This window comes from Paramormyrops kingsleyae, chromosome 7 (genome assembly GCF_048594095.1).
Source record: "Paramormyrops kingsleyae isolate MSU_618 chromosome 7, PKINGS_0.4, whole genome shotgun sequence".
NCBI lineage: Eukaryota > Metazoa > Chordata > Actinopteri > Osteoglossiformes > Mormyridae > Paramormyrops > Paramormyrops kingsleyae.
In genome coordinates, this window is record NC_132803.1 from 18,120,198 (window position 1) to 18,147,253 (window position 27,056).

Genomic DNA, 27,056 nt, shown 5'->3' on the forward strand with positions numbered 1-27,056 from the left:
TGCTGCCTGTGATGGTCCCCCCTGACCCTCACTGGGAGAAGTTTGATAGAAGATGGATGAATGGATGGATGGATGAATGATTGATGGATTGATGAATGATGATGGATGATTAATACAACACCAGTTGTATTAATCACTAATTATTAGCTATAAAAACGTACTGCAAGATGAAATTTAAAAAAAATAGTATTTTTCAAACACAGATAAAAAGAGTAAACACCTAAGAACATATGCAAAATAAGTTTCAGTGATATGTGTGGTTATTTCGTTTTTTGTACAAATATAGGCGCTTTACTGAACTATTGAAGCTAGTACTACCTTGCGGCAGCAACAATGTTTACTAAGGGTTTACAAGACTGTAACTGTGAAGGGTCTTTATCTTAAAAAAAATCATATTTAGAGAAAGTATCATCAATCATCAATAATAATATATATAAACATCAATCGATCCACTCAACTTTTTCAACTGACCAATGTCGCGGAAAGAAGTGTAGTTTGGCATAAAAATTAAATGCGCACAAAAACAAACTATACGGTAAAACACTATGACCCGGAACAGAATTTTTCTGTCAACGATTGCCAGGAAGTATTGAAAATATACTGCTTGTCAATCAACAAACTGGTCGGGGCGTGTTAGCTAAGCTTTCCAGCTTAATATCAATTTTGAAAGAGCTAATAATTCGCAAATGACATAAGGAGTACTTCTTGTCAGAGATTAAAGCTTTGAAGAGCGTTTTTGGCTGGAATCTTTGTAAGTCACTTGTTGGTGTTGGCGTAATTTTAAGTAAAATTTCAAGTTTGGGGGTTAGTACTCAGTTTCCTAAGACCTTCCTGGTGATGTCCTTTTTAGACGTTTTGAAAGTTTATTACTTTAATATCTTATCTGTCCATATCGGTTAAGTGTGAGCATTTAAAGTTTTGTCTGTGGACAAGCTCTTGGCATTTAGCATCTTAGCTGTTTCCGCTTCGCAACCTAGTATCCTCGTTGCATCAGATGATAAACAGTGTTATACATTTTTATTTCCCAGGTTAATTCTGCATATTATTTTTACCCTTATTTTACAATGTGATGCGTGTCGGGTTATATTGTATTGAGAGAAATGATTTCTAACGTTTGAGGAGTGATTGAGATACAATGTAAGTAAGGTACTTTTCTTATTACGCAGGTAGCAGAATAAATGTTTAGTATCAGAAGGGGAGTATGTTCCCCCACTCTTCTATTTTGGGGTGCCCGCCCTTCCCACCTAAACCTGGGCAAGCCAATGGACTTCTCTCCCTACCTGTTGTGTTCGCTCAACAACAAATGACAGCTTCTCCTTTTAATAACAGAAATAAGTAAGTACAGGATCAATCACTATGCCAAACATGTTTGTAAGACCACGTGACTCAATATTTCTGCGTTTCATTCCAAATATTTTGCCCTAGAATTAAGTGATTATGTAAAAGTCCTAAGTAAAATTTCACACACTGTTGTTTCATTGGATCCTGACAGTGTTCTGTTTAATAGGTCTTTATTTCGTTCTTCTGTCTCAATATTTTGTCTTTGAACAGCCTTTCACCTTTTCCTTTGAACCGTCATTATGACTGGAAGCCGGCTCTCCATACAGCTTCTCATGCTCTCAGTGTGCCCCCAGTGAGAATGAGCAGGAAGTAAGAGATGGTCCATATTCATCTGTTGTATTTTAGTGTGCTTCCACCACAGATTTTTTTCTTCTTTGGTCATTAAACAATTTTGAATCAATCTTTGCATGATTAAATTTCATTATTGACACATACTACAATGCACTTCGTTAAAGAAACATCAAACTGAAAGTCAGAAATTAAAGAGGAGGCATTTGTGTCGGCGTCTTCTAGGAGGAGGAGTGGTGATTACGGATTGTATGACTTGAAGCGACAGCGCTTCAGTTCTCCAGGGTGCCATGAAAGGACATCCAGGGTGGCCACCCCTTCGCCAACACCTCGTTCCATTGGGGCTCATTTGCGCAGTGAGAGTTGCGGGCCTTCTGTCAGCCCACTTAGATCACAGCAGGCCGGCTATGTACCTGCTCCCACGGGGAAACCCTGCCACAGTACTCCTGACTCTTTTCAGGCTGCTGCCACCGATAAGGTAATGTCTCCTTCAGTTTCCCCATGTAGGGGGCATCCCCAGTCCTGCCCTGTGTTACTGTGTTTTCCGTCTACACTACAGGACTACACTGCAAGCCATACCTTCTAGGCATGCAGTGACCCAGATCTGATGCATGTGTGAGGAATCTATTTTACTCCCAACCAATGATAATGCAGACTTACAAAGTCCTGAAACTGGAAGGTGCAGTAGTGCCCCAGCTCACAGTATTAGATGGTGATTCTTAAATATAACTGGAAAAGTTACTACATTAAAATATTTAATTGTTGTTGTTATGACAAATTACCTGACAGTGTTGTCCAAAGCTGATTTTAATAGCAAGCAGCTGCACTCAAGATTCCTGCTCATGTTCCACATCCTGGTTAAATAGAAGTTAACTGTGCAAATAAAACTTGTCCTGTTTTCTTTGACAGTGTTTAATTTCAGTCACTGGTGTGAATGTGCACAAATGCAATGTCCTGTTGTGCCATCAGCTTAGTCAGCAGATTATGGATCTATTTCAAGCCTGCCAGCAGCAGACTGATGACCTGGAAAAGAAGGAACTCTGCAGGACTCAGCTCCAAAGGGAAATCCAGAGGCTTTTTCCATGTACGCCTGAAAACAGACACTCCTATGTTGTTATCTGGAGCCCTTTCGAGGTCACTGTGCCCACACTGTGTCTCCCTTTCAGATTCCAGGCTGTTCTTGGCTGGTTCTTCCCTCAACGGCTTTGGTAGCCGAAGCAGTGATGCAGATCTGTGCCTCGTTGTCAAAGAAGGAAACGTGAGTTTATAATTTCGAGGCAAAGATGTTCTTTAGGTCACACATCTTACATCATGATAATGACTGAACAAACAATGTGTATTAGCACCTTCAGAAAATGTAAGCCAAGCTGAAAGTGCTGTCTTGCTGGTATTTTTTTTATTTTAGGTGAACCAGAGAACAGATGCAGTTTACATCCTCAGTCTGGTTCAGAAATTGCTTTACAAGCTGTGTAAGTACTGAGCTACTGTCTGCTTTACTGGAGGTCAGGAGCATTGCAATAGTGCAGAATGTGTCTTCTGTGGTATAATGCTTCTATATGAGAAATATGCTTTGGACATAACTTTAAGTTTTCTGTAGTTCTGCACAAATACAGGATTATTGTTTGACCAGAACGGTGTTTAATGTATGGTAAACCAGCAACATGAACTATCCACGAAAAAAATTTAAAAGTAAGAAAATCACTTGTTTATGCTGACATCATTGTCATGAAGATGTTGTGAGGTGTGTGGATGCTCGTATACCTGTGAAAGGCTTAATTGAAAGCCTATAATATAACATTTGCTTAGGAGCTGCTTCTCACTCACATACCCGTGCTAACCATTGAGTGTACACATATATTCCAGTCTCTTAACTCCAGTCTGGCTTATGGGGTCTGTGCATTTTCATTAGATGCTCATGGTGATTCTGTTTATTCCCACCATTTGACTGGATATATTTTAATCCAATTTAAAATATTGAAACCTCTAAGTATTTTACATTGGTAGTTCACTATTTTATTTGAATATTTTTGGATTATCCTCTGCCGCGATTGACATTTATTGAAAATATATTTCTTGGGTATATTTTTCAAGTTAGATTTCTTTCCCCTTTTCTCTCAGCATATATTGACAGACCACAGCTTATTCGCGCAAAAGTGCCCATATTGAAATTCAGGGATAAATTCAGGTAGGCAATTCTTTCACTAAAAGTGGCATGACTATAGCTTATAGATATTTCCAAAAATAGTATATAAATACATGAGAAATGGAATGTTATTTCTGTGGAAAAAAATAATTGCTTTTTCTTAAAGAATTTTGGTGTATCACATTTGGTTTTTGTATCCAAAGGATGTTTGCAGAAAGCGCAGTTCAGAGTCATTGGTTGAAGTTGGCTGCATTTCATTTTTGACTGCCACATTAAAATGAATTATGAGAAAGGTTCAGTGAATATGAATTTGAAGTTTAATGAAAGGCAAGTTACAAGCAGACAGACTTATAGCATTGTAATAAATGTGACGTTTTTTGATTTCCATCTCAGTAGTGCTGTTAAACTATATTTAATTTGCTGTGAGATTCCCACGTTTGGGATTTTTAAAGATATAAAACAGGCTCAGTAAATGTCGCAGAAACATGGGAGAGGACATTTTTATCTTCATCGTAGGTGGCTGTTACGAGGTCACCAAAATGTAAGATTAGATCTATTGTATCCTGTTCTTTGCATTATATGCTAAAGTATTTTGCTTTTTGGGGTGTTTTTAATTGATTGAACATTATGCAAATACCAGCCCCCTGAGATACAATTAGGACCAGATTCATGGAAGGTTAACTTTGCAAAATAGTCTTTTTTTCTGAAGTTCATTTTGTTTCAAACAGGCTTGTCAATGATTGAAATTAGGGCATTCCCCTGCCTCTTGGTAATTCTGGATAAGTGATAATGTAAAATTGATGCATTGATAGGCTTATTTTTTGTAAGCTTTTTTCTCATTTTTGTGGAGTGATGTGTCGGAATAGTTGGTCCATATTATAGTGGTCTATGTTATTAACTTCTTAGCAAAAATAAGTCACTGTCGTGATTGTGATGCTTAACACAAAAGACTGATCTGCCCTATCAGGTCCTGTAATTTTGGGCCACAGAGGGCAGCTCTGTGCATACAAATCTCTCCATGGCACTTGAACAACAATATAAGCTTTTGATCCTCTTTAGCTTTATAACACCAGGAGTCTTTTGTATGATTCTGACGCTGTGAAGGACATTGAATTTGCGGGTTTTTTTTTAAACCTACAATCATCTCTGCATTCCGGATATTAATAATACCTATATCTTTGTTCCACAGTGGTCTGGAGTTTGACTTGAATGTTAACAACATTGTTGGAATACGAAACACATTCCTTCTAAGAAGCTATGCATACAGTAAGTGCAATATAGCCAAACTAAGAGCTGATGAGTGCTTTTTTCTCTCTATTTAACAAAAGCACATTGATGAATTGTTTCTGATTAGCCCTATATCCACTGAGCATAACCTTGTCATAAGTGTGGTGTACAGTAAGTGAGGTTAGTGAAGAAGAGAAAGCCAGGTCCTGTGTTTTGCCTACTTCCATTTTCACAGTTTTCTTTACTTAAATTAATTAAATTATGCTTATACTAACTTATCTGGACATTTATGATGAGTGTTTTAAATAAAGGACAAAGAGATGTTCCGTAAAGTGTTCAAGGTACCCATGGCTATGACATATTTCAATACAAAGAGAAGGATCCCTTGCAGTACTGTTAAGAACTTGATGATTTCACCCTCAGCTGAATGTCGCGTTCGTCCTGTCGTGCTCGTCATAAAGAAGTGGGCCCAGCACCATGGAATCAATGACGCGAGTCGTGGGACTCTTAGCAGCTACACTTTGGTACTGATGGTTCTGCATTACCTCCAGAGTGAGTAATATGTCTCTAAGTTCTGCCTCTTTGTGCTTGGTTTGCCACTTGCACTGTGTTGGCATTTATCTCTAAAATGGGTGTTTAGCTCTTTTTTTGTTTAATTTTCAGCCCTGTCTGAACCTGTCATACCTTGCCTTCAGAAAGATTATCCCGTAAGTCACATTCTGTAGTTGATGCTATTTGTTGCCATGGATCCTGTTGTGCCTTACTCAGCTGGGGCTTGTGGAAGTTTTATTTACAGAAAAAGAACAAGAAATGATTGGCTGAGAGGGATAACCAATCAGATTTTAGAGGAGGTGGGTCCAAGCAACTAGAGGAGGATCAAGACATCTGATTGGTTGGTCCCACCTCCTCTTGTTGGGTTAATTTTAGTGGATTGATACATTGGTTGTAACTTCTGAAGTTTTAACTGTTTTTCAGAACTTTTCCTCTCAGAGGAGTTGAAATACTGTGTGAATAAATGATACTGTACGAATGTAGGAATAGAAATGTCACAAATTTTTATGTCAACTATATTTTGAACAGCCAGTTACTGTAATTTGACCTCTGACTCCAAATGATCCTGTGATTTGTAGTCGTTCCATATATCTGTCCCTATACTTATGTAGCTGTTTGATCAGGAAGAGTTAAATATGTAGTGTGTTGTACATAGTCTCAGTATCTACTATATAGACTTAGTATCTACTATTGATCTTGCAACTGCAGTGTAATGGTCATGTGAATATGCTTTTTGCAGACAGTATGAAGACACCAAATGATCACCTTTAATGCCTTTTTATTGTATTAGTTTAGAGAGTCATTTTAAAGGATTGTGCATCCTTTTAGAATCCCTTTTGACTTGGTACAGTGGGCCAGTATGTACTGTACATGCATTAATGTGTCTGACACAGTTCACCTCTAATTGTGACATCTGATGAAAAACTACTCTGGCTAGGAATGTTTCAACCCTTCCATGGAGATCCACCTTGTGCCAGAAGGTCCGAAAGACATTCCTCCTTTCAAATCCAAGAACCAGTCTGCCTTGGGGACTTTATTCCTTGGCTTCCTGAAGTATTTTGCCACTGAGTTCAAGTAAGAGAGCCCTCTTTCAAAGTCCTTTATCAGAGGTCAGCCGTGACTTGTGAGGTGCCATTCTTTGTTCTGTCAAATACTGATGAATCCTAGGTGTTGTACATCTGTTAAGTCTGAGACAGCATGAAACATTATTATACCAGAAAAACACTGAAATGACTGATAATTCTTACTACTCCTGATACTTTGGCGCAGTAATATTTTTTCATGTATCTCATTTAATAAAGAAGAACTCCAGGCTGTAGAGCAAAATTAACAGGCTCGAATAAAAGGATGGTGAGTTGCCAAAATTCATTAAATATGATATGACCTTGGTGTGTATTATTACCCCATTCTGATAGGGGGAGGGGGAACTTGCCCTTCACAAAATCACTATGTTCCTGGCTAGTCTGCTCTGCCTCATAAATCAGCTGGAGACTCGATTGCACCATGAGATGGGTTAAGCTGTGTTTGACAGCCAGCCAACTCACTATGTCCTAATAATATGTGATAACGCCTTGGCCAAAAACACCCATTCATGGCTAATGATGGACTTTGGTAAATTACTGAGAGTAGCAGGTAGTCCGTACTGATTTAAAAGGGAATGGCTTCTGTATTTGTCATCTGCTTTATTTTTCTATTAAACGTAACGAGGGATTACCTTTACATTTTGTCTTACGTATTTGTCTTATGTAATTTAGGTGGCACTGTGGTTCATTGCATGGCAGTGTCCAAGTTTGATTCCCAACCCCGGCCTGTGGTTGTATGACTTTCCTTTCGGAACCTTGGTTTTTTCTGCAGTCCAAAGACATCGAGTTATGTCAGTTGCTATTTCTGTTTCAATTGCCCAAGGTATGTGCATGTATGTGTGCCATGAAAGACTGGCAGCTCACCTAGGGTGTCCCCAGCCTCGTACCCTCGACTCCTTGTTCTAGATAAGCGGGGATATATGGATGAATAGTTGGATTTTTGATGCAAGTGTATAATATCTGCAGTTAATTGTGTAAAGTTGCTGTATGGTGTAACTCACTAACGTGATTTTTAACATGGTGTTAAACATATGGTTGACGTTGATTCTCAGATCTCTACATGGGGACCTTCATTCAGTTTAACACAAGTCATTAACTTCGCATTAGTCCCTGTATTTGTACTGGAGAAAATCAAATTTATGAGATGGTTGTGTATTCTTAAAGAGGAGACTAATCATACTGACTTTAGGGAAAGAGGCTGTTCATCAAATGCTAATCCACTTAGAAAGTAGTAATTAAATCAAATTGAATAAAGACGCTCCTCTGCTTATGAACTTTCAACTTGCGAACTTTCAGACATACGAACGAAGAGGATTGTTAGTCCAAATTGTGTTCATTGGGCTCCCGTTTCCTGTCTGCAACATAATTTTTTTTTTCTGCGCGCCAATTCCGCCTAGTACGACTTCTGGCCGCTACTCCCACCGCGCAGTAGCGTAGCGTGCGTACTCGCAGCATCCTAGTTCTTTGTACTTGCGTATACCCTTAAAATGATGTTGAATAACGACTTACGAACATTTCAAGTTATGAATGGCCGTTCGGAACGTATCTCATTCATAAGTAGTGGAGCGTCGGTATCTTGATTTTTAACAGATATTTGAAACCGATATGTCAACCGATATATTGTGCATCTCTAAAGTAGGTCTGGGTGACATATTTATAAAGTATTGTATTTTGATTATGAACATTCATATCGTCAATTTGAATTTTGTGAGTTTCGGGGTAAAGCCGAAACACTTGTTTTCTTTCATAATTAATGGTTATAATGCACTTTTTATTTAAATTGTTCTCTTGTGTTTAGATAGGAGGTATGTTTAACTTGATTTGGTCGAAAAAAGTCCAGAAGTGGTTTTACAGACCTATTTACAACCCTATAATTTGGCCCTAAAATGAAATAGGAGGTTTTCCCTTATTTGGTGGGTTCATTAATATGTTCATGAGCTCTGCTCTGATTAGCTGGAAGTGTGGCACTGTGATCGCTGACACAGAACCAATTTGCTGCATGTAACTGTAATAGTCACTCTACAGCCTAGGCACAATGTAATCATAACTTTTTCAGCACTGTAACAAGTACATTGCAATAATTTTTCATCTCGTGCAAAAAATGATTTTCTGATGCTAGACTTATCCGAGTTTTATAAAGAACTCGAAAGTGCAAGCTGAGTAGCTTGTAAATGTATTATTTGTAATGAATTTGGAGTTCTGCTTTAAGTCTTTTTTTTTATTTATTGCAGTCGACAAGATATTTGTTTCGTTAAACCAAAGTAGGCTACTGGAAGTACAGAATCTTCTTGTCATTGTCAGTATCATGGACTTTGTAGTGTTGTTTACTACTCCCCTGCTAAGCTGGGGTACGTTGTTCCAAAAGCATAGTTGCTAGCAATGCAATTAGCAACTTGCCTAGTTCGAACTATGCAACTGAATAGTTTCGTATGTGTAAGTTGCTAACGGGAGCTTTTGGGAAACGTACCCCTGACTTGCCTCTTAAAGATGAACATCAACTATGCCTGTTGATAGTTTGGTTCCCTAGGAAAGGTATAAAAAGTGCCGACATTCCCATCACAGCCTCAAATGGCACACTTATGGATACAGCCTGCCATTTTCATGGCTGTTCTCTGCTTCATTTTTCTCAGTGCCTGCAGAACTATTGAAGTCTGAATGCGCATGTACATTGAGCTTATTTGTGGGCTGGCATATATTAAGGTTGGGGGCATGGTTAAGATTAAGTAATTCTAGGATTTTGAAACGGCTCATTTCACTTCCTTATTTTACATATTCAGGAATTGTATTTCAAACAGGGAACAACAGTGTTTGAGATTCACGGTATGTCATTTCCATGTACCTCCATGGCCCATCAAGCTCGTTTGGGGAGAACTTAACTAATAGCTCAAAGTTGTTCAAATCTTATCTATCTCTGATTTAAAGGAGCCCAGGGGTTTAGCTTGCACTGCACTAGCAGGAAGACTATTCCATACTCCAACTACACGCTGTGTAAAGAAGCGTTTTCTCAAATTCAGTTTAAAATGTTCTCCCGCTAATTTCCACTTATGGCCACGGGTTAATTAATATTAAAGCAGCTATTTGGCTGAACAACATCGAGACCTGTTAGAATCTTATATACCTGGATCATGTCCCCCCTTAGTCTCCTTTGCTTGAGCCTGAACAGATTCAGCTCAGCTACCCTCTCATCATAAGACATTCCTCTAAGACCAGGAATCATTCTTGTCGCCCTACGTTGAACCTTTTCCAAGGCAGCAATGTCCTTTGTAAGGTATGGTGACCAAACCTGCACACAGTATTCTAGGTGGGGTCTTACCAAGGAGTTGTATAATCTTTACACCCTGCGTGTGCACGCATGTGTGCATGCATGCATGTGTGTGTGTGTATGCAAACGCTTATAGTGTATGTTGTGTTAATTACTGTAAATGGATGAAGCATTTTGCAAAGGCAGTTCCAAAACTTGCAAGCATAATGATTTCACTTTAACTGTGTGTACATGTACTTTACTGGATTAAGGTAAATAGCTGACCATTTAGGTAAATGCTAATTTACTATCTTACTAATAAGCAATGATTTATAGCATAAATTAATCCCACTGAAAACTCAAACTTCATGCATAATGGGGGTTATCAGGCATTTGTGGTATAACCCAAGTTCAGTACGTATGAAAATTTATTATGACCTTAGAAAATGTTATTGGGGGGGATGTGCTTTGTGTTCTCATTTTCTGCTTGATGCATATGTAACTGTCAGTGTGAGCTTGAAAATAAATGGGATAATCTCCAGAAACAGCTATAATTTATTCAGCTGTCATAATCCAGATGTGCCTTTAGCCCTTAATTTTAATGAATACTGTTCTATGCATCCGTTTAAATTAAATAATTTAAAATCTTTTATGAAAGTGTAGAAAACGCTCATTTAATGGAACATTATGTAACACATGTTATTCGTAAATGCATGTTATTTGTAAATATGACTGACACTTGTCATATAGCAAGGGCAGTTTTCATAACTTCCATCTTGTACAGGAAATCGGTGAGTTAAGGATGAGTAAACTATTTCCTAATTGCATTCTGAAATATGCTCATATGTTTATCTGTGCTTCTGCGTATTGCCTTTGTAGACTAAAAATGAGAGCGTTAGCTTGGAAGTGATGTCACCAATTTAGCGATGAGCATTCCTTATGTGAAGCTGACACGCATGGGTATCTGCATGTCAGAGCACCAGTCACCTTTTGGTCTCTACTGTTCTGGGGTGGCCTTTCTGAAAAGCTTTGTAACGCTAAGCAGTTATCTAGTGCTTCAGATCGATCATTAATTGACACGCGTTTCCCATTGCCACATTTGAATTGTCACCTATAGAATAAATAATTTAACTGTGATTTTGTGTACCATGGTGAAATAGCACTTCAAACAGTCATAGAAGTAACTATATCACAGCCCTATCCATCTGACAACTGACAGACACTGACAGGAAAAGCAACTGCATGGAGACTCCTCCCAAATGTTAACATAAACCGTTAAATATGCAAAATCAATATATGTATGCATATGGAGAAGCACTTAGATGGCTCATGTATACCAAGTACATATTGTTAGAATAGGCAAAAACAATTACACAATATTAATCATTCAATTCAATTCAAAGTTTGCTCACTAGTACATACAGTATATAAGGTCAATATATACATCTATCATCTTAGAATTAAATCTGATATGTAATTTATGTTTTGCTAGACTAAATGACATTCATGTGTTGTATGATTGCATTGAATTGAAATGAATTTAATACTTCTGTCATTCTAGTTCAGTCTTACAGGATGTGGCCAAGTCAATTCAAAATCAATTTCATAGATTCTGAACAACCCTGGTTATTTACATAATGAGCTAACCAATCAAACTTGCTATGTGTTCAGTCACATCTTTTGAAATGGGAAGGTGAATCACCCCTCACGACCAGCAATGGCAGAGAATTGTGCTGTCAACAGAAGACAGTGTTTGAGACAGGGGCATCCAGGAAGCCAAGAAGCTTTTGCTGGTGATCATGAATCCCTTGGACCATTTCAGTAATGAACAGTTCATAGTGAAATACAAGCTGGCCTGGGGTGAAATAATGAGCCTCCTTGGTCTGGTGCTGGATAAATTGAAAAGAGGAACACACCAGAATTGGCCTCAGTGCGGCGTGCAGTTTCTGAGGTCCTGCAGACCTACAGATGCACATGTCCTCAACAAGGCTGCTGTGTCCTGCATTTGTTCATGCAGTGATCAGATTTCTGTTGCCTCGTGCGCACAAATACATACAATGTCCAGCAGAAGGGGATATCTTGCATAACACTAAAAGTGGTTTTCATGCAGTTGTGAGCATACCTGGCATTGTGTAGGTACAGTGGATGGAACCCTCAACCCTATTCGTATTTGCAGCCCCTTGAATCCCACCTGCCCATGTCGAAAAGGGTTATTGGCACTAGGCCAGCAGTCAAGGCCATTTTACAGACATTGTCACCAAGTGGCCTGGGAGTACATATGGTGCTTTTGTCTGGTCCAGATTTGGAGTTAGTCAGATGGCAAAGGATGGTATGTTTGCTGGTGGCTGGTTATTGAGAGACAGCAGGTTATCTGCATATCGAATATCTGCTGATTCCAGTGTTGAATCCCCAAACCGTGGCTGAGGAGAAGTATAACACCGCACACCAAAGAGCACGGACTGCTGAAGAGCGTGCTTTAAGCACGCGGAAGATTCTGGTGCCTACACAAGTCCTTGGGAGCTCTGAGATTTCCCCCTGAATGCTGCTGTGCTGATCTTCATATGGGTACTATGCTGCACAACGTTACAGTGATTATTTTATTAAAATATATTTTCGACCATCACCTCAATAAGTTGTTTTAAGGCGTCTTTAAGAATTGATATTTTCCATTTGCTATTGCTACTTTTTTTTTTTTTTTACAATTTTGAACTCAATTTTTTTTTCCCAGCAAATAGGTAAATTTATTTTGGTCTTAATTTTGGTTGCTTTGGTGTCTATTGATTTTCTACTTAGTTTTATTTTTATTTATTTTTTTTTCTGCATATGTCTAGGGTGAAAATCGTATAACATATTTCACCATTGAAATACGTGGGAGTGGTTTTCGTGTTATTGGCAGTCTGGGGTTTTCTCACGCAGAGTCTGGGGAGGAGCTAACAAAGTACTACTTAGCCTTTGTTCATTAATTCTGGAATAACGAAGGTTTTTGGGAAACGCTCGTAGACCTCACTCGTTCTTTACCTATCTCGTTCATTATTCACTAAGATCGATTGCTTTCTGGAAAGCCACCCCATATCAGTTTCCTTAATGTGCTTAATACTGCACTTTGGAACTAATGAATTGCATATTTGCATTTCCATGTGGCATTTGTCGTGATACATATGTTGTGACTGACTACCATATATACATACTCATCTACACCTGCATAATGACTCCTATGCATGCATGTCCTGCTGTGATTCCTCTCTGCATCATACAGTATATCTATCCAGAAACCCCCCGCTGCTCTCGGATTCCCCGTGATCTCGTTTAGTGTCTGTGAACCAGGTGCAAAAACGCAGCATTTTAAATTGCCCTATAATGGTGTGAATTATTACCCAGTCTGTCATGTTTAATCCCTGTTTATCTCCAAGTTGAGCTCCAAAATAGCCAATAACCTTAAGTGTAGCTTGCCATGCACCTGAGTCTGAAGGGGAATGGCTTGTGGAGTTGAAGCCTCACTTGAGCTCCCCAGCTCCTGTTTCACATTACTGAGGTAATGGATAGAAGCAGGTGACGCTCTAATGCTGGTCCCTTGATACTTCCAGTAGCTTTTTGATGAATTGCTTATTTGTACATGGAGGCTCTGGTTATAAATTAACCCTGAATCCAGTTATATCCATTTGGTTTTGTTTGTTTTATTCCATCCTTAGGGTTCACACTTTTTCCTATTGGTAGTAGGGACCTGTAAATGTAAAAATAAGTGGATTTGTCATTATGGATGATGATTTGAAACCTGTGGTTATGTTTTCTAGCAACAGTGAGGGAATTGCTTTAATTTAGATAAAATGGTAATACTTGACTTGGAGTTGTCATCTATAATGCACTATAGATACCTTCATAATTTTTAATGGTGGGTATAAGAATTAATAAAGCATTACAGCATCTTCTATTGACAGTCATAAGGCGTTTTAGAGTTAATTTAATACTTCAAAAGCTCCAATGAAGCTCTTATCTATAATGTAGTATAGATACCTTCGTAATGCAATATAATGGTCAGTATAAGAATTAAGAATATCTTATACTGCATTATGCAGGCATCTATGGTGCGTTATAGATGACAGCTTCATGAAGCATTCATAATGCATTATAAACATTGTTATAATATATTACAAAAATATTCATAGATTCTTAGAGACACGGCATAGAAAGTGTTACCGTTACTTATCTGTATCTGTTACCGAACAAACTTAGCAGAATTAAGCACTTTGCATAATATTTAGTTATAACAAGCTTATGTCATCATGGTAGCCCTCTCTGTGCCTGCAGGTGGGACCGACAGATGATCTCAGTCCGCGAGGCTGAAGCCCTCCCAAAGCCCAGCTGCAGAGAGTGGAAGGACAAGTTCATTTGTGTTGAAGGTACTATTTCAGTCTCCACTGAAAAATAATAAGCACAGCAGAACTTCCTTTTCAAGTAACCTTGCTTAAGGAGATTTTTCTGTCTATGTATATGTACAGACATGATGACACAGCGTTTTTAAGTCATCTCATTCGTTTCAGAGCCCTTTGACAGATCCAACACAGCACGAGCGGTTCACGAGAGGGCTCAGTTTGACGCCATTAAAGCAGTGTTCCTTAAGGTATTCTCCCTTCTCATACCAGACAACACAGGCTTCTCTGCTTCATCACCCGTTCATCTTGATATTAACCAAAACTACTATTGTGTTTTTTTTTTGCATGCATAAAAAGAAACATATGAAATATACATTACTGTGCAAAAGTCTTAGGCAGAAAATTTTGTGTCTTTAAAATTATGATTTCATTGGTGTGTCACTTCAAAACCTCTCCTCAATTCACCCCACTATTTGCAGTAATCATCCGGTGTGTCACAACTAGCATATTTTACTTGAATAATCAATGTCTCTTGAAGTTAATTCACTAGTTAATTCAATGGTGGTGAAGTGTAACAAATACATGGAATGATTGGGAAGCCCCAGAGTTGTTTTAGCCATACAGCAAAATCATGTCTCTCTGACTGTCTGTCTGTCTCTGACTGTATGTCTCTCTGTCTGTCTGTGTCTGTTTGTCTGTCTCTATCTCTCTGTCTCACTGTCTCTCTCTCCGTCTCTATGTCCCTATCTCTGTCTCTCTCTCTCTCACATCCACTGTCATTAGTATATCTCTGTCTGTCTCTCATTCTGTCTATCTCTATCTCAGTCTGTCGATCTCTCTGTCTACATATCTCTATCACTCTACTTCTATCTCTCTCTCTCTTGCACACACTGTCAATATTATCTTTCTCTGTCTTGATATCTGTCTCTTTCTTTGTCTCTCTCTATCTCTATCTCACACTGTAAATATTATACTCCACTCAGCCACAGCATTTACACCACTGACAGGTGAAGTGAATAACATTGATCTTGTTGCAATGGCACCTGACAAGGGTGCCATAATATATTATGGTGCTTTTCCACTGGCACACAGGAAGCAAGCCATATGCGACTTGTACCATGAAGAGAGATTCGTTTTGGTTTTCCACTGCTGAAGGGTCGGCTTTGTAAAGACGTGTCAGGTTTGGAGAGCAACAGTGACATGAAACTGAAAAGATGCATATTTACTGTTCACACAGTGTATATCATGATTTACCGTGTTAGCATCAAATTCTAGCAGAAATAGAATTTATTTGTGTAAATTTACATTATCCATATCCAAATTCATTCCATTCAGCTATTCTATAGTGCTTCCTTAAGTAGGAGGTTGGAAATTTAACTAGTTATTGGCAATGTGTCAATATACATTGCTATTTGCAATACGACTATAATAATATATAATATATATATATAGAATATGCCTGTTTTCCTTCAGATAATCCATGCGTACTGATGCAGATCACTGGTATCTCTGTGCATTTCGACCAACCACATGGTGGTGATGCAACTAGCTTGGTTTAAACACCCCTTCGGCTCTGCTGTTAAGTATTCTCATGTCAGTGCAGGTATGGCTTAGGTACGGCTCAGATTTTTTTTCAGCACAAATTGCTGAACAAGTTAATGCTGGCTATTATATTAAGGTTTCACAACACAGTGTGCTGGACAAATAAGTCTGATTTACGGAGGGCTCAGTTTGCAGCTTACAGGATTTAAAGGATCTGCTGCTAACGTCTTGGTGCCAGATACCACAGGACACGTTTAGTGGTCTTGTGGAGTCCATACCTCAACCAGCCAGAGCTGGCAAAACTACACAATATAAGGGATGTGGTTTTAATGTTGTGGCTGATCGGTGTCATGTACAAAATACATGACCAAATAAACCCTTACTGCCTAGATAAATAGCTTTAAACATAATTTTCTTTGGCAGCCTCAGACCCGTGCACAGTACTGTAAATCTTAATGCCAGTAATTTTTATGTGCAAGAAGAGGAGTTCCTGCTGTTTACCTGCTGTATGGTTCTGTGAGTGGGTCAAATTTCTGACAGGAGTCGTTGGTGTACAAAAGTGTCTTTTTAAAAAGCATTACTCAAACATTGAAACGAGACGGAAAATGGAATAAAATAAATTCTCTGTTTCTCTAGTCATGGCAGTTGCTGCAACAGAAGAAGGACTTGAATTCCATCTTGCCAGTGAGGGTGACGATGCAAAAGTGTTGACAGTCCTGCCGTTTTTCTCTGGATGCTGAAGGGCCTGCTTGCTAGCAGGACATAGACAAGAATCATCTCTTCAGGGCTTTTCCAGATGTTGTTTTAGGTCCCTGTTGCTGGTTGGTGACGGTACAATTTTTAGCTGAACCTTTTAGCTTGTCTCTTGAAGGCCGTGTCATTGCACTGTTTTTTTTTTTGTTTTTTTTGGGAGTTCAGTCACTTTATCCAGATGTTAAAGAAAACACACACACACAAATAAGAAACCCATCCCTCAGCTAAAATGGCAGAATTATTTGACAACCTGTGCTTAAAATATCAGACCATGGAGTGAATGTTATGCTTTAGATTTTTTTTTTAATTATTATTATAATTGGCTTTGGTGTATATAATATTGTCCTGCTTCAGGCCATGTTTTTCTTATATCTCTGCTTTGTTTATATGGAAAAACCTTCAACAGTCTTAACTTTTTTTTGGGTGTCCACTTTTTGAAGAAACATTGTTTTATGAAATAGAGAAAATGATACATTAAAAATAGATCTTAGGATGGTTCCATAAAAGTTGATATAAAGTAATTGGGTTAAAAAGCAGTATTCTTATTCTATAAACACATTTCTATCATTTTTTGACATAAAACTGCAAAACTGCGTCTTGGGTAATTTTTCCTGCTGAAGGCAACTTTGGAAATCACTATTTAATAAGTCTGCAGCCATGTCAGTGTCGTCTGAAACAGTGTATTAACTGAAGCTTTTTCCAAATTTCTTCCTTTGACGTTAGGATCCAGTTCATGGTTCTAGTGTACTCCATTCAAGGACAGTAAATGGGCCCAAACTCTCCTCTTTGTGGCGAATTGAAAAGCCATTTGGGATGGAATGGTGAATGGAATAATGCGCCTTTGTTAGAATAACTATTATATTCTTGAGGGACTTCAGGTGAAATGAGTCATGTGGGTGAGAGTGCTGTGTGTCTGGTTGACCTTGACTGCCTGTGTTTCGTACACTGGCAGGTCTACCTTTTACTGTATGCAAAGGCTGTAATTATATGCTTGCCCTTTTTGTGTATGTATGTCCTACAAGCTTCCATTAGATGTTAACTTTGTCTAAAAAAAATTAAACTTATGAAAACTGAAGTGCCATTTTTTTCAGTTACTGTGAGTAGAATGGATGACATCAAATAGTATTTGTTATTGTACTTTTTTGCAGGCAGATCATTAATAGAATTAAGGACGTGCATCTGGTTAATGTACAATTTACAGGAATTTTCTTGAATGCGGTGTCATTTTATAAGTTTTTATTAACCTGTCCTATATATTTTGAATGCCTCTTTACTTTCTGTTTAATCTGCAGGAATAAGTCTCAAAATTAACATTTTTATTCTCTTTGATAATAAAAGACTATACTGGAATCAGAATTTTTCAAAATAGGCTAACCTTTTTTGACGTGTTCAATAAAGTGTTTTGGGAAGCAAACCTTTTTTGCAGTTGAAAATTCAAACACTTCATGCTGATAGATATTTACTAACCATCATTGCATAACCATTTAATACCATTTTACATTTTGCTCCAATTTTGCAGCACGGGTTCTAGAAACAGAAGACAGGACCTGTTGATACAGTACATTACTAAGGCTGCATATTACGTGCGCAGATCGACAGCAGGGATACGTGCTGCTTTCTATTTAGAGGGCACGCTGAGTCAGACAAAATTCCCTTACTTGGAATAACGCAAAGTTCACTGCGGATTGGAAAGCGTTCGTAAAATTATTCAAATAATTAAAAACGCAGCTGTAATGGATACCCGGTTAGAAGAAGCGGGACAAATTCAATCTGAGCCGCCACTGACTGTTTTAGCGGATGAATCGATCGGAATGGAAGTAACTGATAAAGACGACGAAGTTGAGGAGATTGCCAACAGGTACCATGCTTAGCGCAACCAATCGCGTCATGTAAATGACAAGAGATATAGTGAATTTCCGTGCGTCAGGGACGTATTCGCACATTGAAAGCGTGTAGGAAGGCTTGATCGAGCACCCTTGAGAGGATTCAGCTAAAATTAATTTTGAGTAATTCATACACGTTTTTGATCTGGTGATCGCCTGCATGTATAAAGTAATGCATACGGCTGACTGTTCAGATAACCTGTAAATAAATATGTGTCAAAACAATTTAAAAACGTAATACTCCAAGAATGACACACATTTAAAATTATCGTGTTATTTCGTCTAGGTCAATGTTACTAGATCTAATATTCTAATTAAATATTGGCTAATGTCAGCTTAAAATATAGAGCTTGAATATGTATATACTTTAAGACTCACAGTGAAAATAAATTTTAAACCATTAATTGATTTTGTTTACCTGGTACAAATATTTGTTTTTAATATTCAGAACTACTGCTTTTTCCCTGTTCTGTCCTCATTGTTCCTTTTTCAGTTTGAAAGAAATTGTCCATGACCAAGATCTAAAGCCCAAACTTCAGTGTATCATGGTGGATCCCTCTTTCTCTATGGTGACAGTCCAAAGTGAAGACAGCGCAATTGTGTGGGAGGCCATCTCCACTGGTGACAGATGCACATCGCCAGTAGCCAGCACCACCTCAGAAGGTTATTGCATGGAGAGTTGTGGGGCACCAGGTCAAGTCATTTTTGTCATGGATGAGGACAAGATGAGGAGAAAAATGTCAAGCAGCAAAAGCAAGCCTAGTGAAAAATCAAGCAGACCTGTAACCGCACCTAGTGAAAATGTCGCACCAGAAAGACCAGCGATGATAGAGTTTTCTATGCCCAACATAAAGCCTGAAAATACAGATGAATATTACAGGTTAACAGACCCAAACAAGGACAGAGATCAGGCATTGTTTAGTATTATTTCTGATGGCTCTGAGATTCTAAACATTTTGGTTCCATCAAAACTTTCAACAGTGGATGAAGAAGAAAGTCTTGTGATGGCTGATAATCTGTTTTATTTAGAGGACAGTCCCAAGATCAAAGCAAAGCAGATGATTGAAGAAACTCTGGAACCATATTTTGAGTTCTCGGGTGAATCTAACTTACAGAACCATGAGGATAACACAAAACATGACGAAAAAAAACATTTGCAAGATCCAACAGTGGATTACCTGCATTCTCCAGGTTCTCATGGTAAACAAATGATAAAGGCTACAACCAGTGGCGTTGATTATTTTGAGAAATTTACCCTGATGGATGAGTGTAATCCAGGCGAATTCCTGTCTGGCACAGAGGAGTACATTTGTTCAAAACCGAGTGAACAAGAAGAAATACCTGAATGTGCTCCAGAAGGGCGATTAGCCCACTTTGCAGCTTCCAGTGACATTGCAATTGCAAGTGAGTATATAGATGACATATTTTATGGAAGTACTTCACTAGATGAAAGCTATGTGATGAATATGCAAGAAGAAGAAAATGAAGCAGAAGCGCATGAGCAGCCAAAATCCCCACTTAAGGAAAGTGGTTCTGATTTGTTTGGTAGTGAGGAGACGTCCCTCTCTCCAATTTTTCTATCACCTGGGCCACCAAAAATCATCGACCCCATTCTTCTCGAGGAGCCAGCAGCAATGTCGTTCTTTTACTCTGATCTTTATGCAGAAGCAGTGGGAAATAGGAAGAATGAAGATTCAGAGTGTTCAGAGGTGGAGAGCGTTTCCTCTGATTCCTTGCAGAGAAGGTTATCAGATGCAAGTGATATTTGTGGATATTTTGAGAAATTTATTTTAATAGATGAAACCCCTGTGGTCGAAGGTGAACGTGTGACAGATATTTACAGAGGGGATGGATTTGACATTGGTGCTCTGATAAGTGTACAAGCAACTGAAAAGGTAAGTTAACTTATGGGGTTATAAAACATGGCTATTTTATTCCCAAACAAACAAATTAATGATTTACATTCTAACTGCATATTCATGAATAAATCTTTGCCAATTATTAATAGAAAAGACCACAAATACTGTATAATGTTGTCTTAACATTAAAACTACCCATAGGAGCATGGGGAAATGACCAAAACAATCTAAATTTACCATTACATAGGAGAAGAATCATATTCCAAGAATATATTACAGTTATGAGGGAAAAAGTTTGTGAACCCTTTGGAAATGTACTTTATCTGGGTGCATAAATGACCTCTAAAATATCATCTCAGTCTTAATAATAAATAAAACAATTGATCTGTGTATTCTTTGTTAAGTAAGGCTGTCTTTATTTTGAGATGAAAATTAGATCACTTTCAATGGGCCATTCATGCAGAATTTCAGATAATTCCAAAGGATGCAATTGTAGTTGAAGTACAAACTTTAATAGTATTTTTCTGGGGAATAACCATCACATGTGACATTACGAAATCTTTCACTAACAAAAAAGGGCAAGAACAAAGGCTGGAATCCATGAAGACTCAAAGTGTGACATTCCCACAATGAGGAACACTGTGGAGTGTAAAATAAAATTACTTCTTTAAGAAACTGAATTAACCAAGCTGTGATTTAAACAGGGGTGGCATGGTGGTGCAGTGGTTAGCACTGTTGCCTCACACCTCTGGGACCTGGGTTCAAGTCTCCACCTGGGTCACATGTGTGTGGAGTTTGCATGTTCTCCCCATGTTGTTGTGGGGTGTCCTCCAGGTACTCCAGTACTCCAATAAAACAAAAATCACATTGTTTAGAAAACTCCACAAGTTTTTGTAACCTTCTAGTAAGCCATTTGGTGATCACAAACACAGTCATGAGTCTACGCAGCATACAGCTTATGAAACAAGTATGTATATTTGTAGGTCAGAGGAAAAGATTGCTTGTGTGTATGGTAGAGTCTGTAAGCATGGTTAACCAAATTAAGGGTCAAGTGTCTTAATTTTATACACAGGCTTAAATAGCCTGTATAAATAAATATTGTGAAGGACATTCAGTAGTCAGCTAGAACTGCTGTGAATGTGCATTTTTTTTTCTTCGAATTTACATTTACTTATTTGGTAGATGCTTTTGACCAGAGTGATAAGTTGAGGCAGATAATGACTTAAACGCTAACGTTTAAGTAACATAACGACTTAAAAGCTAAAGTAAAAAAATAACAGCACTGACATTCCTAAACACTGTAATTCAATGAACTGGCATCCAATCGAGTGTGCACCGATCCTAGTGCACTGTACTGCCTGGGATAGGCTCCAGCCACCCCACCCCAACCAATCTGAAGAAGCATGCATGTGTGTTATTCAATGACCAGCATCTAACCCAGGTTGTCTCCTGTGTCATGCTCTTTCATATTTAAATTTGATTTTTATAGAGTCATACAATGTGCCACCACTTATGGGGGAACTGGATGCCTTTACCAGGACTGCGTTGTGCTTTTTCAGCCTCTGGGGTGTGTAACTGCTATCATAGCTCATTGTATTTAATTCAACAACAACAACAACAAAAATAATATGATGCAAAATCAGCATCAGAGACTACAGGACATTTACAAAAAAAGGTGAAGCCATTTGGCCCCTCAAGCCCATCTCAGTGTGTCATATTCCTGCCCGTGTCTCTCCCTGTTATGGCCCTAACGAGCCACGTCTATCCCTCTCGTCTTGCCTCTCGTTCCTGACCCTCCTGTGGAAATCACTCCCAGTTGCATCTCGTTAGTTCCCTCGTTAGTTTCATGCATGGTTCAGATTACACTGGCTTTCAGGGGAGCCCTATTTTCTAGTGCGCATCACAACTTCCTAAGTCACATGCACACACATAGATATAAGTGCGCGGCAGCACGGTTAAAAATAGAAATACTACGAAAAACATTCTGCTATTACACCTGCAGGCAGTTAATTCCGTCAGTAATATTTCATACAAGCACCACATCAACATATCAAGAAGTTTAATAGCCTAGTCAGAGCAAACAAATCACAAAATCACAAAGTAAAGGAGCACAGGTGACATCTTTCTGTTCCTCACACACAGTCCTTTAAGAATGACACATCACTCGAACAAAAAAATCTGAGCTTCATTTAGCTAACTTGTTTTTAACCACAGTGAAATAAAACAGCTGTCTGCGGCTCACAGCTCTCTCTCTCCCTCTGGCCCTCTCTGTCGTACTGTTTGTTTTCTTAATGAACGTCTTCCATTCAAAAACCGCACCCACACATTGAGGAGTTAGGGTGCCTCTGTAAATCTAAAAATGCGAGTGTAGTGCTGCCACGTATGTATGTCGCACACAGCAGGAATTATTGGAGTCAGATGTTCAGAAAATAAAATGTAATGAGCGTATAAACACACAGCATTAACATATTTATACTATTTTTAATTTCAAGAAAATTAATGCATGGAAAATAAAATGTAACACAAAAGTGGACATTGTTTTAGAGGTGCCCCTGAATGTCTCATGGGGGATTTCAAGGGAGCTCATGTCCTTTTCGATTGAGCCAAGTTCCCCTTAGTTCCCCCGTAAATCGAACCATGGTCTCATATATATGTGCTTCCCAGTCCCATGTTCCCCAATCCGGTCATTGACGTCAAACCCTCTTGTTGCTTGTGCCCTTCCTTGCTCCCCTCTTTCCATTTTTGATCCCTCCTGATCCTTTTTGTCTCCAGTCTCTGTTCTTTTGAGTCAAATAAAACCTCTTTTGTTTTGCTACCACACCTGCCCTTGAGTCCTTCATCCCGTAATTTGTCACACAGTGATCTCTTTGCCGAGCAACGAACCCAACATGTACTGTATTTTGGTTTAGAAATTAGTATCACCAAAATTTGACTGTTTCATCCTGCTGCTCTGCCTGCTGACTGCCGCAGTGGTGTCGTGCTGAGTAGGTCTTTTTCCATGGCCACAAATCTTATCTGTGTTATTCTGGGGGATCCCTAGACGTTCCTAAGCCAGCTGGGAGATATAATCCCTCCAGGGTCTGCCCCGGGGCCTCTGCCCAGTGGGACATGCTTGGCACAGTCACTTGGGAGCCATCCAGGTGGCATCCTTATAAGATGCAAAAAAAAAACCTTCAACTAACTCCTCTCAATCCAAATGAGCAGTGGCTTTATGTGGAGCTCCAGCAACCCTTTGGAGGAACCTAATTTTGGCTGCTTGTACTTGCGACCTTGTTCTCTCAGTTATTCTGATACAATTCATGAAGTTAGGATAGGGATGTGGACTTAGTGGTAAAGCACAAGTCTTGTCTTATGACTTTCGCTCCCTCTTTATCACCACGGACATCCTCAGTGCCTGTAAATCTGAAGTTGCTGAGCCGATCTGCCTGTCAGCCACAAGCTCCCTCTTACCGTCACTCATGAACAAGAGGTACCAGAGGTACCTGAACTTCACTAAGGGGAAGACTCTCCTCTTTCACCTGAAAACAGCAATCCATCCTTTTCCTCACCTATACACATGGGCTATTGAATTAAAAACTTAAACTTTTAAACCCTTGTTTTCAGAAAGTAACTTGAGTGGTCTTCATTTCCAGGATAAATTGTGTGGACTGATATCAGTGTTAAAAGGAGGATCAGAAAGCACTGAGGTCTCTGTATCTGACCTGGAGTTGGTACATGGTGCAGTAGAGGTAAGATATATAAAATATTACGTTTCCATGCAATACTATATATATCGAACTTTAGCATATTCAGAAACTGGGATTTTGTGTTGGGATTTCATTTACAGAAGTACTGTGCACACCTCAAACAGTCTGCTGACAAGCAGAACGAAGAGACGGGGAAGAAAATAATGGATCTTTACAAACAGATGACTGAATGCATGGATGAAAATAAGACTTTCAAGCTGGAAATGGTACAGAGTCAGATTGGCACTATCAAAGAAAGCATGACATCAGCAAGGGAAGCTTTGGAGATGGAGCTGATGAAGATGGAGGAGGCTGTTCAAACAGCCAAAGCTCCTGTAAGTTTTGTATTAAAATCTTGCATTTGATGTATCATATAATAGCTGCACATTTTAGCCAGTCAAAAGTAACAGTGGAAGACAAGTAAAAAATGCAGGCCCATTCCAGTTCTAATTTCCTCCATATATTTTTCTGTGGAGCAACAGTTTTTAATGTCAGCTTGTAAAATTACCCCATAAATTGTTGCTAAAAGTAATTCTGTATGCCCAGTGATCCAGTGAATATCAACTTAAATCAGTTGCAAGAACAAAGAATTTCAGATGGATTCTTGTCCGTGTTACGAACTTCGAACAGATTATATGAAATTAAATTCCTATTGACCCTATTGATTTTGTACATAGATGATCAGAGTTCTGTATTCCTTATCTGTATTGTACTGAGGAGACTAAAATTTTTCCCTTTCTATGCCTCATTCTTTCACCAAGAAATTGGCAAAAGGTAATTGAAATGGGTGTTAAGAGGATCATTCTGCTTCTACACCGGTCATATGAAAAGACATGGGACACCTGCGGATACCAGAGAGACTGAGTGGTTTGAGGAGAATGATGTGTGACACCGTGACCATCCCTGTCACCAGATCTCAAGCCAGGGTTGAGAGATTTTGGGGGAACAGCTGGGGAAATGTGTTCTTCTACTGTCAACCAAGCAACACAGAATGGAATTTCTCATGGAGCAAACCTGAGTCCCCCAGCGCATGTAAGGCGGTTGCTCCGTAGAGGTAGAGGAGGTCAAACCTCCTCTTTTTTGAGATTAAATTATGAAACAAGTAACTCTGAAATAACTAAAATGTTATTGTAATTTAAAAAGCTCATTAAGAACATAATTCACCATTGCAGTATTGTTAGCCACCAGCTGCCACTGATGCTGACGATCATTGTAGCTGGGGGCTTTTTGCTGGCCCAGCAACGTGTTAAAATTTGATGTTTGTGCTTTAATTTGACAGTTATGTCCACATTTTATATGCATACCGCATGTAGCAAGTAAAGATAAACAAAACATTCAAAATCTGGTGGTGGCCCGAAAGAAATTGGAACATAATTGAACTGGTCTGGGTTGGGGGCCCAGTTTGATATGCTTCCCTGGCACACCTATGATACAGTATTTGTGTGTGATGGTATAATTTACACTGTTGTGCAATTTGTACCCGCCTTCTCAATTGGAAAGTTTGGTTTGGATTAGGGCTGCACGATATCTGTAAAATTCCAAATGTGGCAATGTGATTTTTTTGGGGATAAATATTGCATTATTTATAAACCAAAAATAAACTACAGCCTAATAGTCTGTCAAAGAAGTCGGTGGTGTTGCCGCGACTTGTGCCGACACAAAGCAGTACTGATAAATCACTTGCTTTTGTTCAATATCATCTCTGTGGAATGCAAAATATTTCCATACAGTGGAAGTCGAATGTGTTTTGGTGACCAGTTCTTGTTTGCTCATATTTGTTTACTTTCCCACAAACGCACAACACTGTCTCTGAGTGAGTCAAACAGCAAGGATGAAAATTATTATGATTGGCTCGTGCAAAAGTAGCAGCGGTAAACTTTACAATTTTAAACATATAATAGATAATCTTGAAAAAGAACAATAATTTGAATGGCAAAACTTGCTAAGTTTAGCTTTCTGTGACAAAATAACCGAAAAAATACCATATACCAGCCTACATTGTCTGGACTGTATGAAAAATTAGATACTGCCCAAACCTGATCTCAACCCAACTGACTATCGTGGTCCTTACAATGTGACAATAATAATAATTAGAACAATAATACACAAGAAAACTTTGCATTACAGAGCCTCTAGAACAGGGGTCTCCAACTCCGGTCCTGGAGAGCTACTATCCAGTAGGTTTTCTGTCCCACCTGGCTTCTGATGAACCACACCTGCTCCTGGTATTTACCTGAGAACAGGTGTGGTTCATCAGAAGCTGGGTAGGATAGAAAACCAGCTGGACGGTAGCTCTCCAGGACCGGAGTTGGAGACCCCTGCTCTAGAATGACTCTAGAATAAGTCTGTAAAATGGGAAAAAAAACAGATGAAATATATGTCAAAGGAACGTTTCTAATCAGAGCGATGTGTAAGAAAACAGAAGAATAAATAATGAAATAATGTAGCTTCATTGTGGGGAGGTTGAGTGAATGTGTGAATTCCACTGATAAAAAAAATTAAAAATTACCTGCTGCAGCCTTATTTACAGTCTTTGAAATGGAGGAATTTGTTTGTATACAACAGGATATCCAGGCAATTGATAACAAGTCTTAACATATGTTAAACTTGCTTGTAATTACAATAAATTTGACTTTGCAACACTCGAATACTGCTGTATTGCATTATTATGCCTTTAATCTATGTCGATAGTAATCCCAGTGTCCCACCATATCAGGTACTGTGTCTGACAGGTCCCTCATCCATAATGTCTTTACATGTCATTTTCTTGAATTGTGTGACAAGATACACTTAAGCATCATGGAGATATAGAACATCCGTCATGTTAACTGTTAATGCAGACCAGACGTCTGGTTAAAAAAGTCTATTCATCAGTGAGACAGTCCCCTTATCCTTCATTCACATTAGGGTTAAAAGTGAGTATCTTTGTTGATATCGGGTCACATATTCATGCCTTGGAACATTCTGGCATTTCCAGGTGCCCGAACAAATCTTGTGGATGCTTATAAAAAAAAAATCTAACAGAAGGTTAAAGGGGAAAGAGGAGTTTT

At 38.8% G+C, this 27,056-nt stretch overlaps 2 protein-coding genes across 4 annotated transcripts; both read left to right on the plus strand.

The window, feature by feature from the left end:
* The first annotated feature begins 574 nt into the window (after positions 1-574).
* On the plus strand, positions 575-17,614 carry tent2 (terminal nucleotidyltransferase 2). Its single transcript, XM_023823259.1, has 15 exons — positions 575-751; positions 1,167-1,335; positions 1,552-1,650; positions 1,855-2,107; positions 2,599-2,713; positions 2,796-2,887; positions 3,035-3,098; positions 3,748-3,814; positions 4,962-5,038; positions 5,423-5,551; positions 5,663-5,706; positions 6,489-6,625; positions 14,180-14,271; positions 14,413-14,492; positions 16,423-17,614. Exons 2-15 carry the CDS (start codon positions 1,202-1,204, stop codon positions 16,495-16,497), a joined length of 1,458 nt encoding a protein of 485 aa, XP_023679027.1. The 5' UTR covers positions 575-751; positions 1,167-1,201; the 3' UTR covers positions 16,498-17,614.
* A 427-nt stretch (positions 17,615-18,041) lies between these two features.
* Positions 18,042-26,212, plus strand: si:ch1073-398f15.1 (cardiomyopathy-associated protein 5). Of its 3 annotated transcripts, XM_023823258.2 has the most exons (6): positions 18,042-18,397; positions 18,916-19,826; positions 20,088-20,317; positions 23,914-24,009; positions 24,108-24,341; positions 24,768-26,212. In XM_023823258.2, exons 1-6 carry the CDS (start codon positions 18,273-18,275, stop codon positions 24,786-24,788), a joined length of 1,617 nt encoding a protein of 538 aa, XP_023679026.1. In that variant the 5' UTR covers positions 18,042-18,272; the 3' UTR covers positions 24,789-26,212. The 3 variants fall into 3 exon arrangements, with proteins under 3 accessions (XP_023679026.1, XP_023679024.1, XP_023679025.1); XM_023823256.2 differs by having other exon boundaries at positions 18,043-18,397; positions 18,916-20,317; XM_023823257.2 differs by lacking the exon at positions 18,042-18,397 and adding an exon at positions 18,488-18,545 and having other exon boundaries at positions 18,916-20,317.
* The last annotated feature ends 844 nt before the right edge of the window (positions 26,213-27,056 follow it).

Excerpts from the sequence above, each read along its gene's own strand:
- tent2 (XM_023823259.1), top strand. The coding sequence starts at position 1,202 with ATGTTCCCCCACTCTTCTATTTTGGGGTGCCCGCCCTTCCCACCTAAA. Across the intron at positions 5,039-5,422 it reads TCTAAGAAGCTATGCATACA|CTGAATGTCGCGTTCGTCCT; the intron begins GTAAGTGCAATA and ends TTTCACCCTCAG. Across the intron at positions 14,272-14,412 it reads CAAGTTCATTTGTGTTGAAG|AGCCCTTTGACAGATCCAAC; the intron begins GTACTATTTCAG and ends CATTCGTTTCAG.
- si:ch1073-398f15.1 (XM_023823256.2), top strand. The coding sequence starts at position 18,273 with ATGGATACCCGGTTAGAAGAAGCGGGACAAATTCAATCTGAGCCGCCA. Across the intron at positions 18,398-18,915 it reads GTTGAGGAGATTGCCAACAG|TTTGAAAGAAATTGTCCATG; the intron begins GTACCATGCTTA and ends TTCCTTTTTCAG. Across the intron at positions 20,318-23,913 it reads GTGTACAAGCAACTGAAAAG|GATAAATTGTGTGGACTGAT; the intron begins GTAAGTTAACTT and ends CTTCATTTCCAG.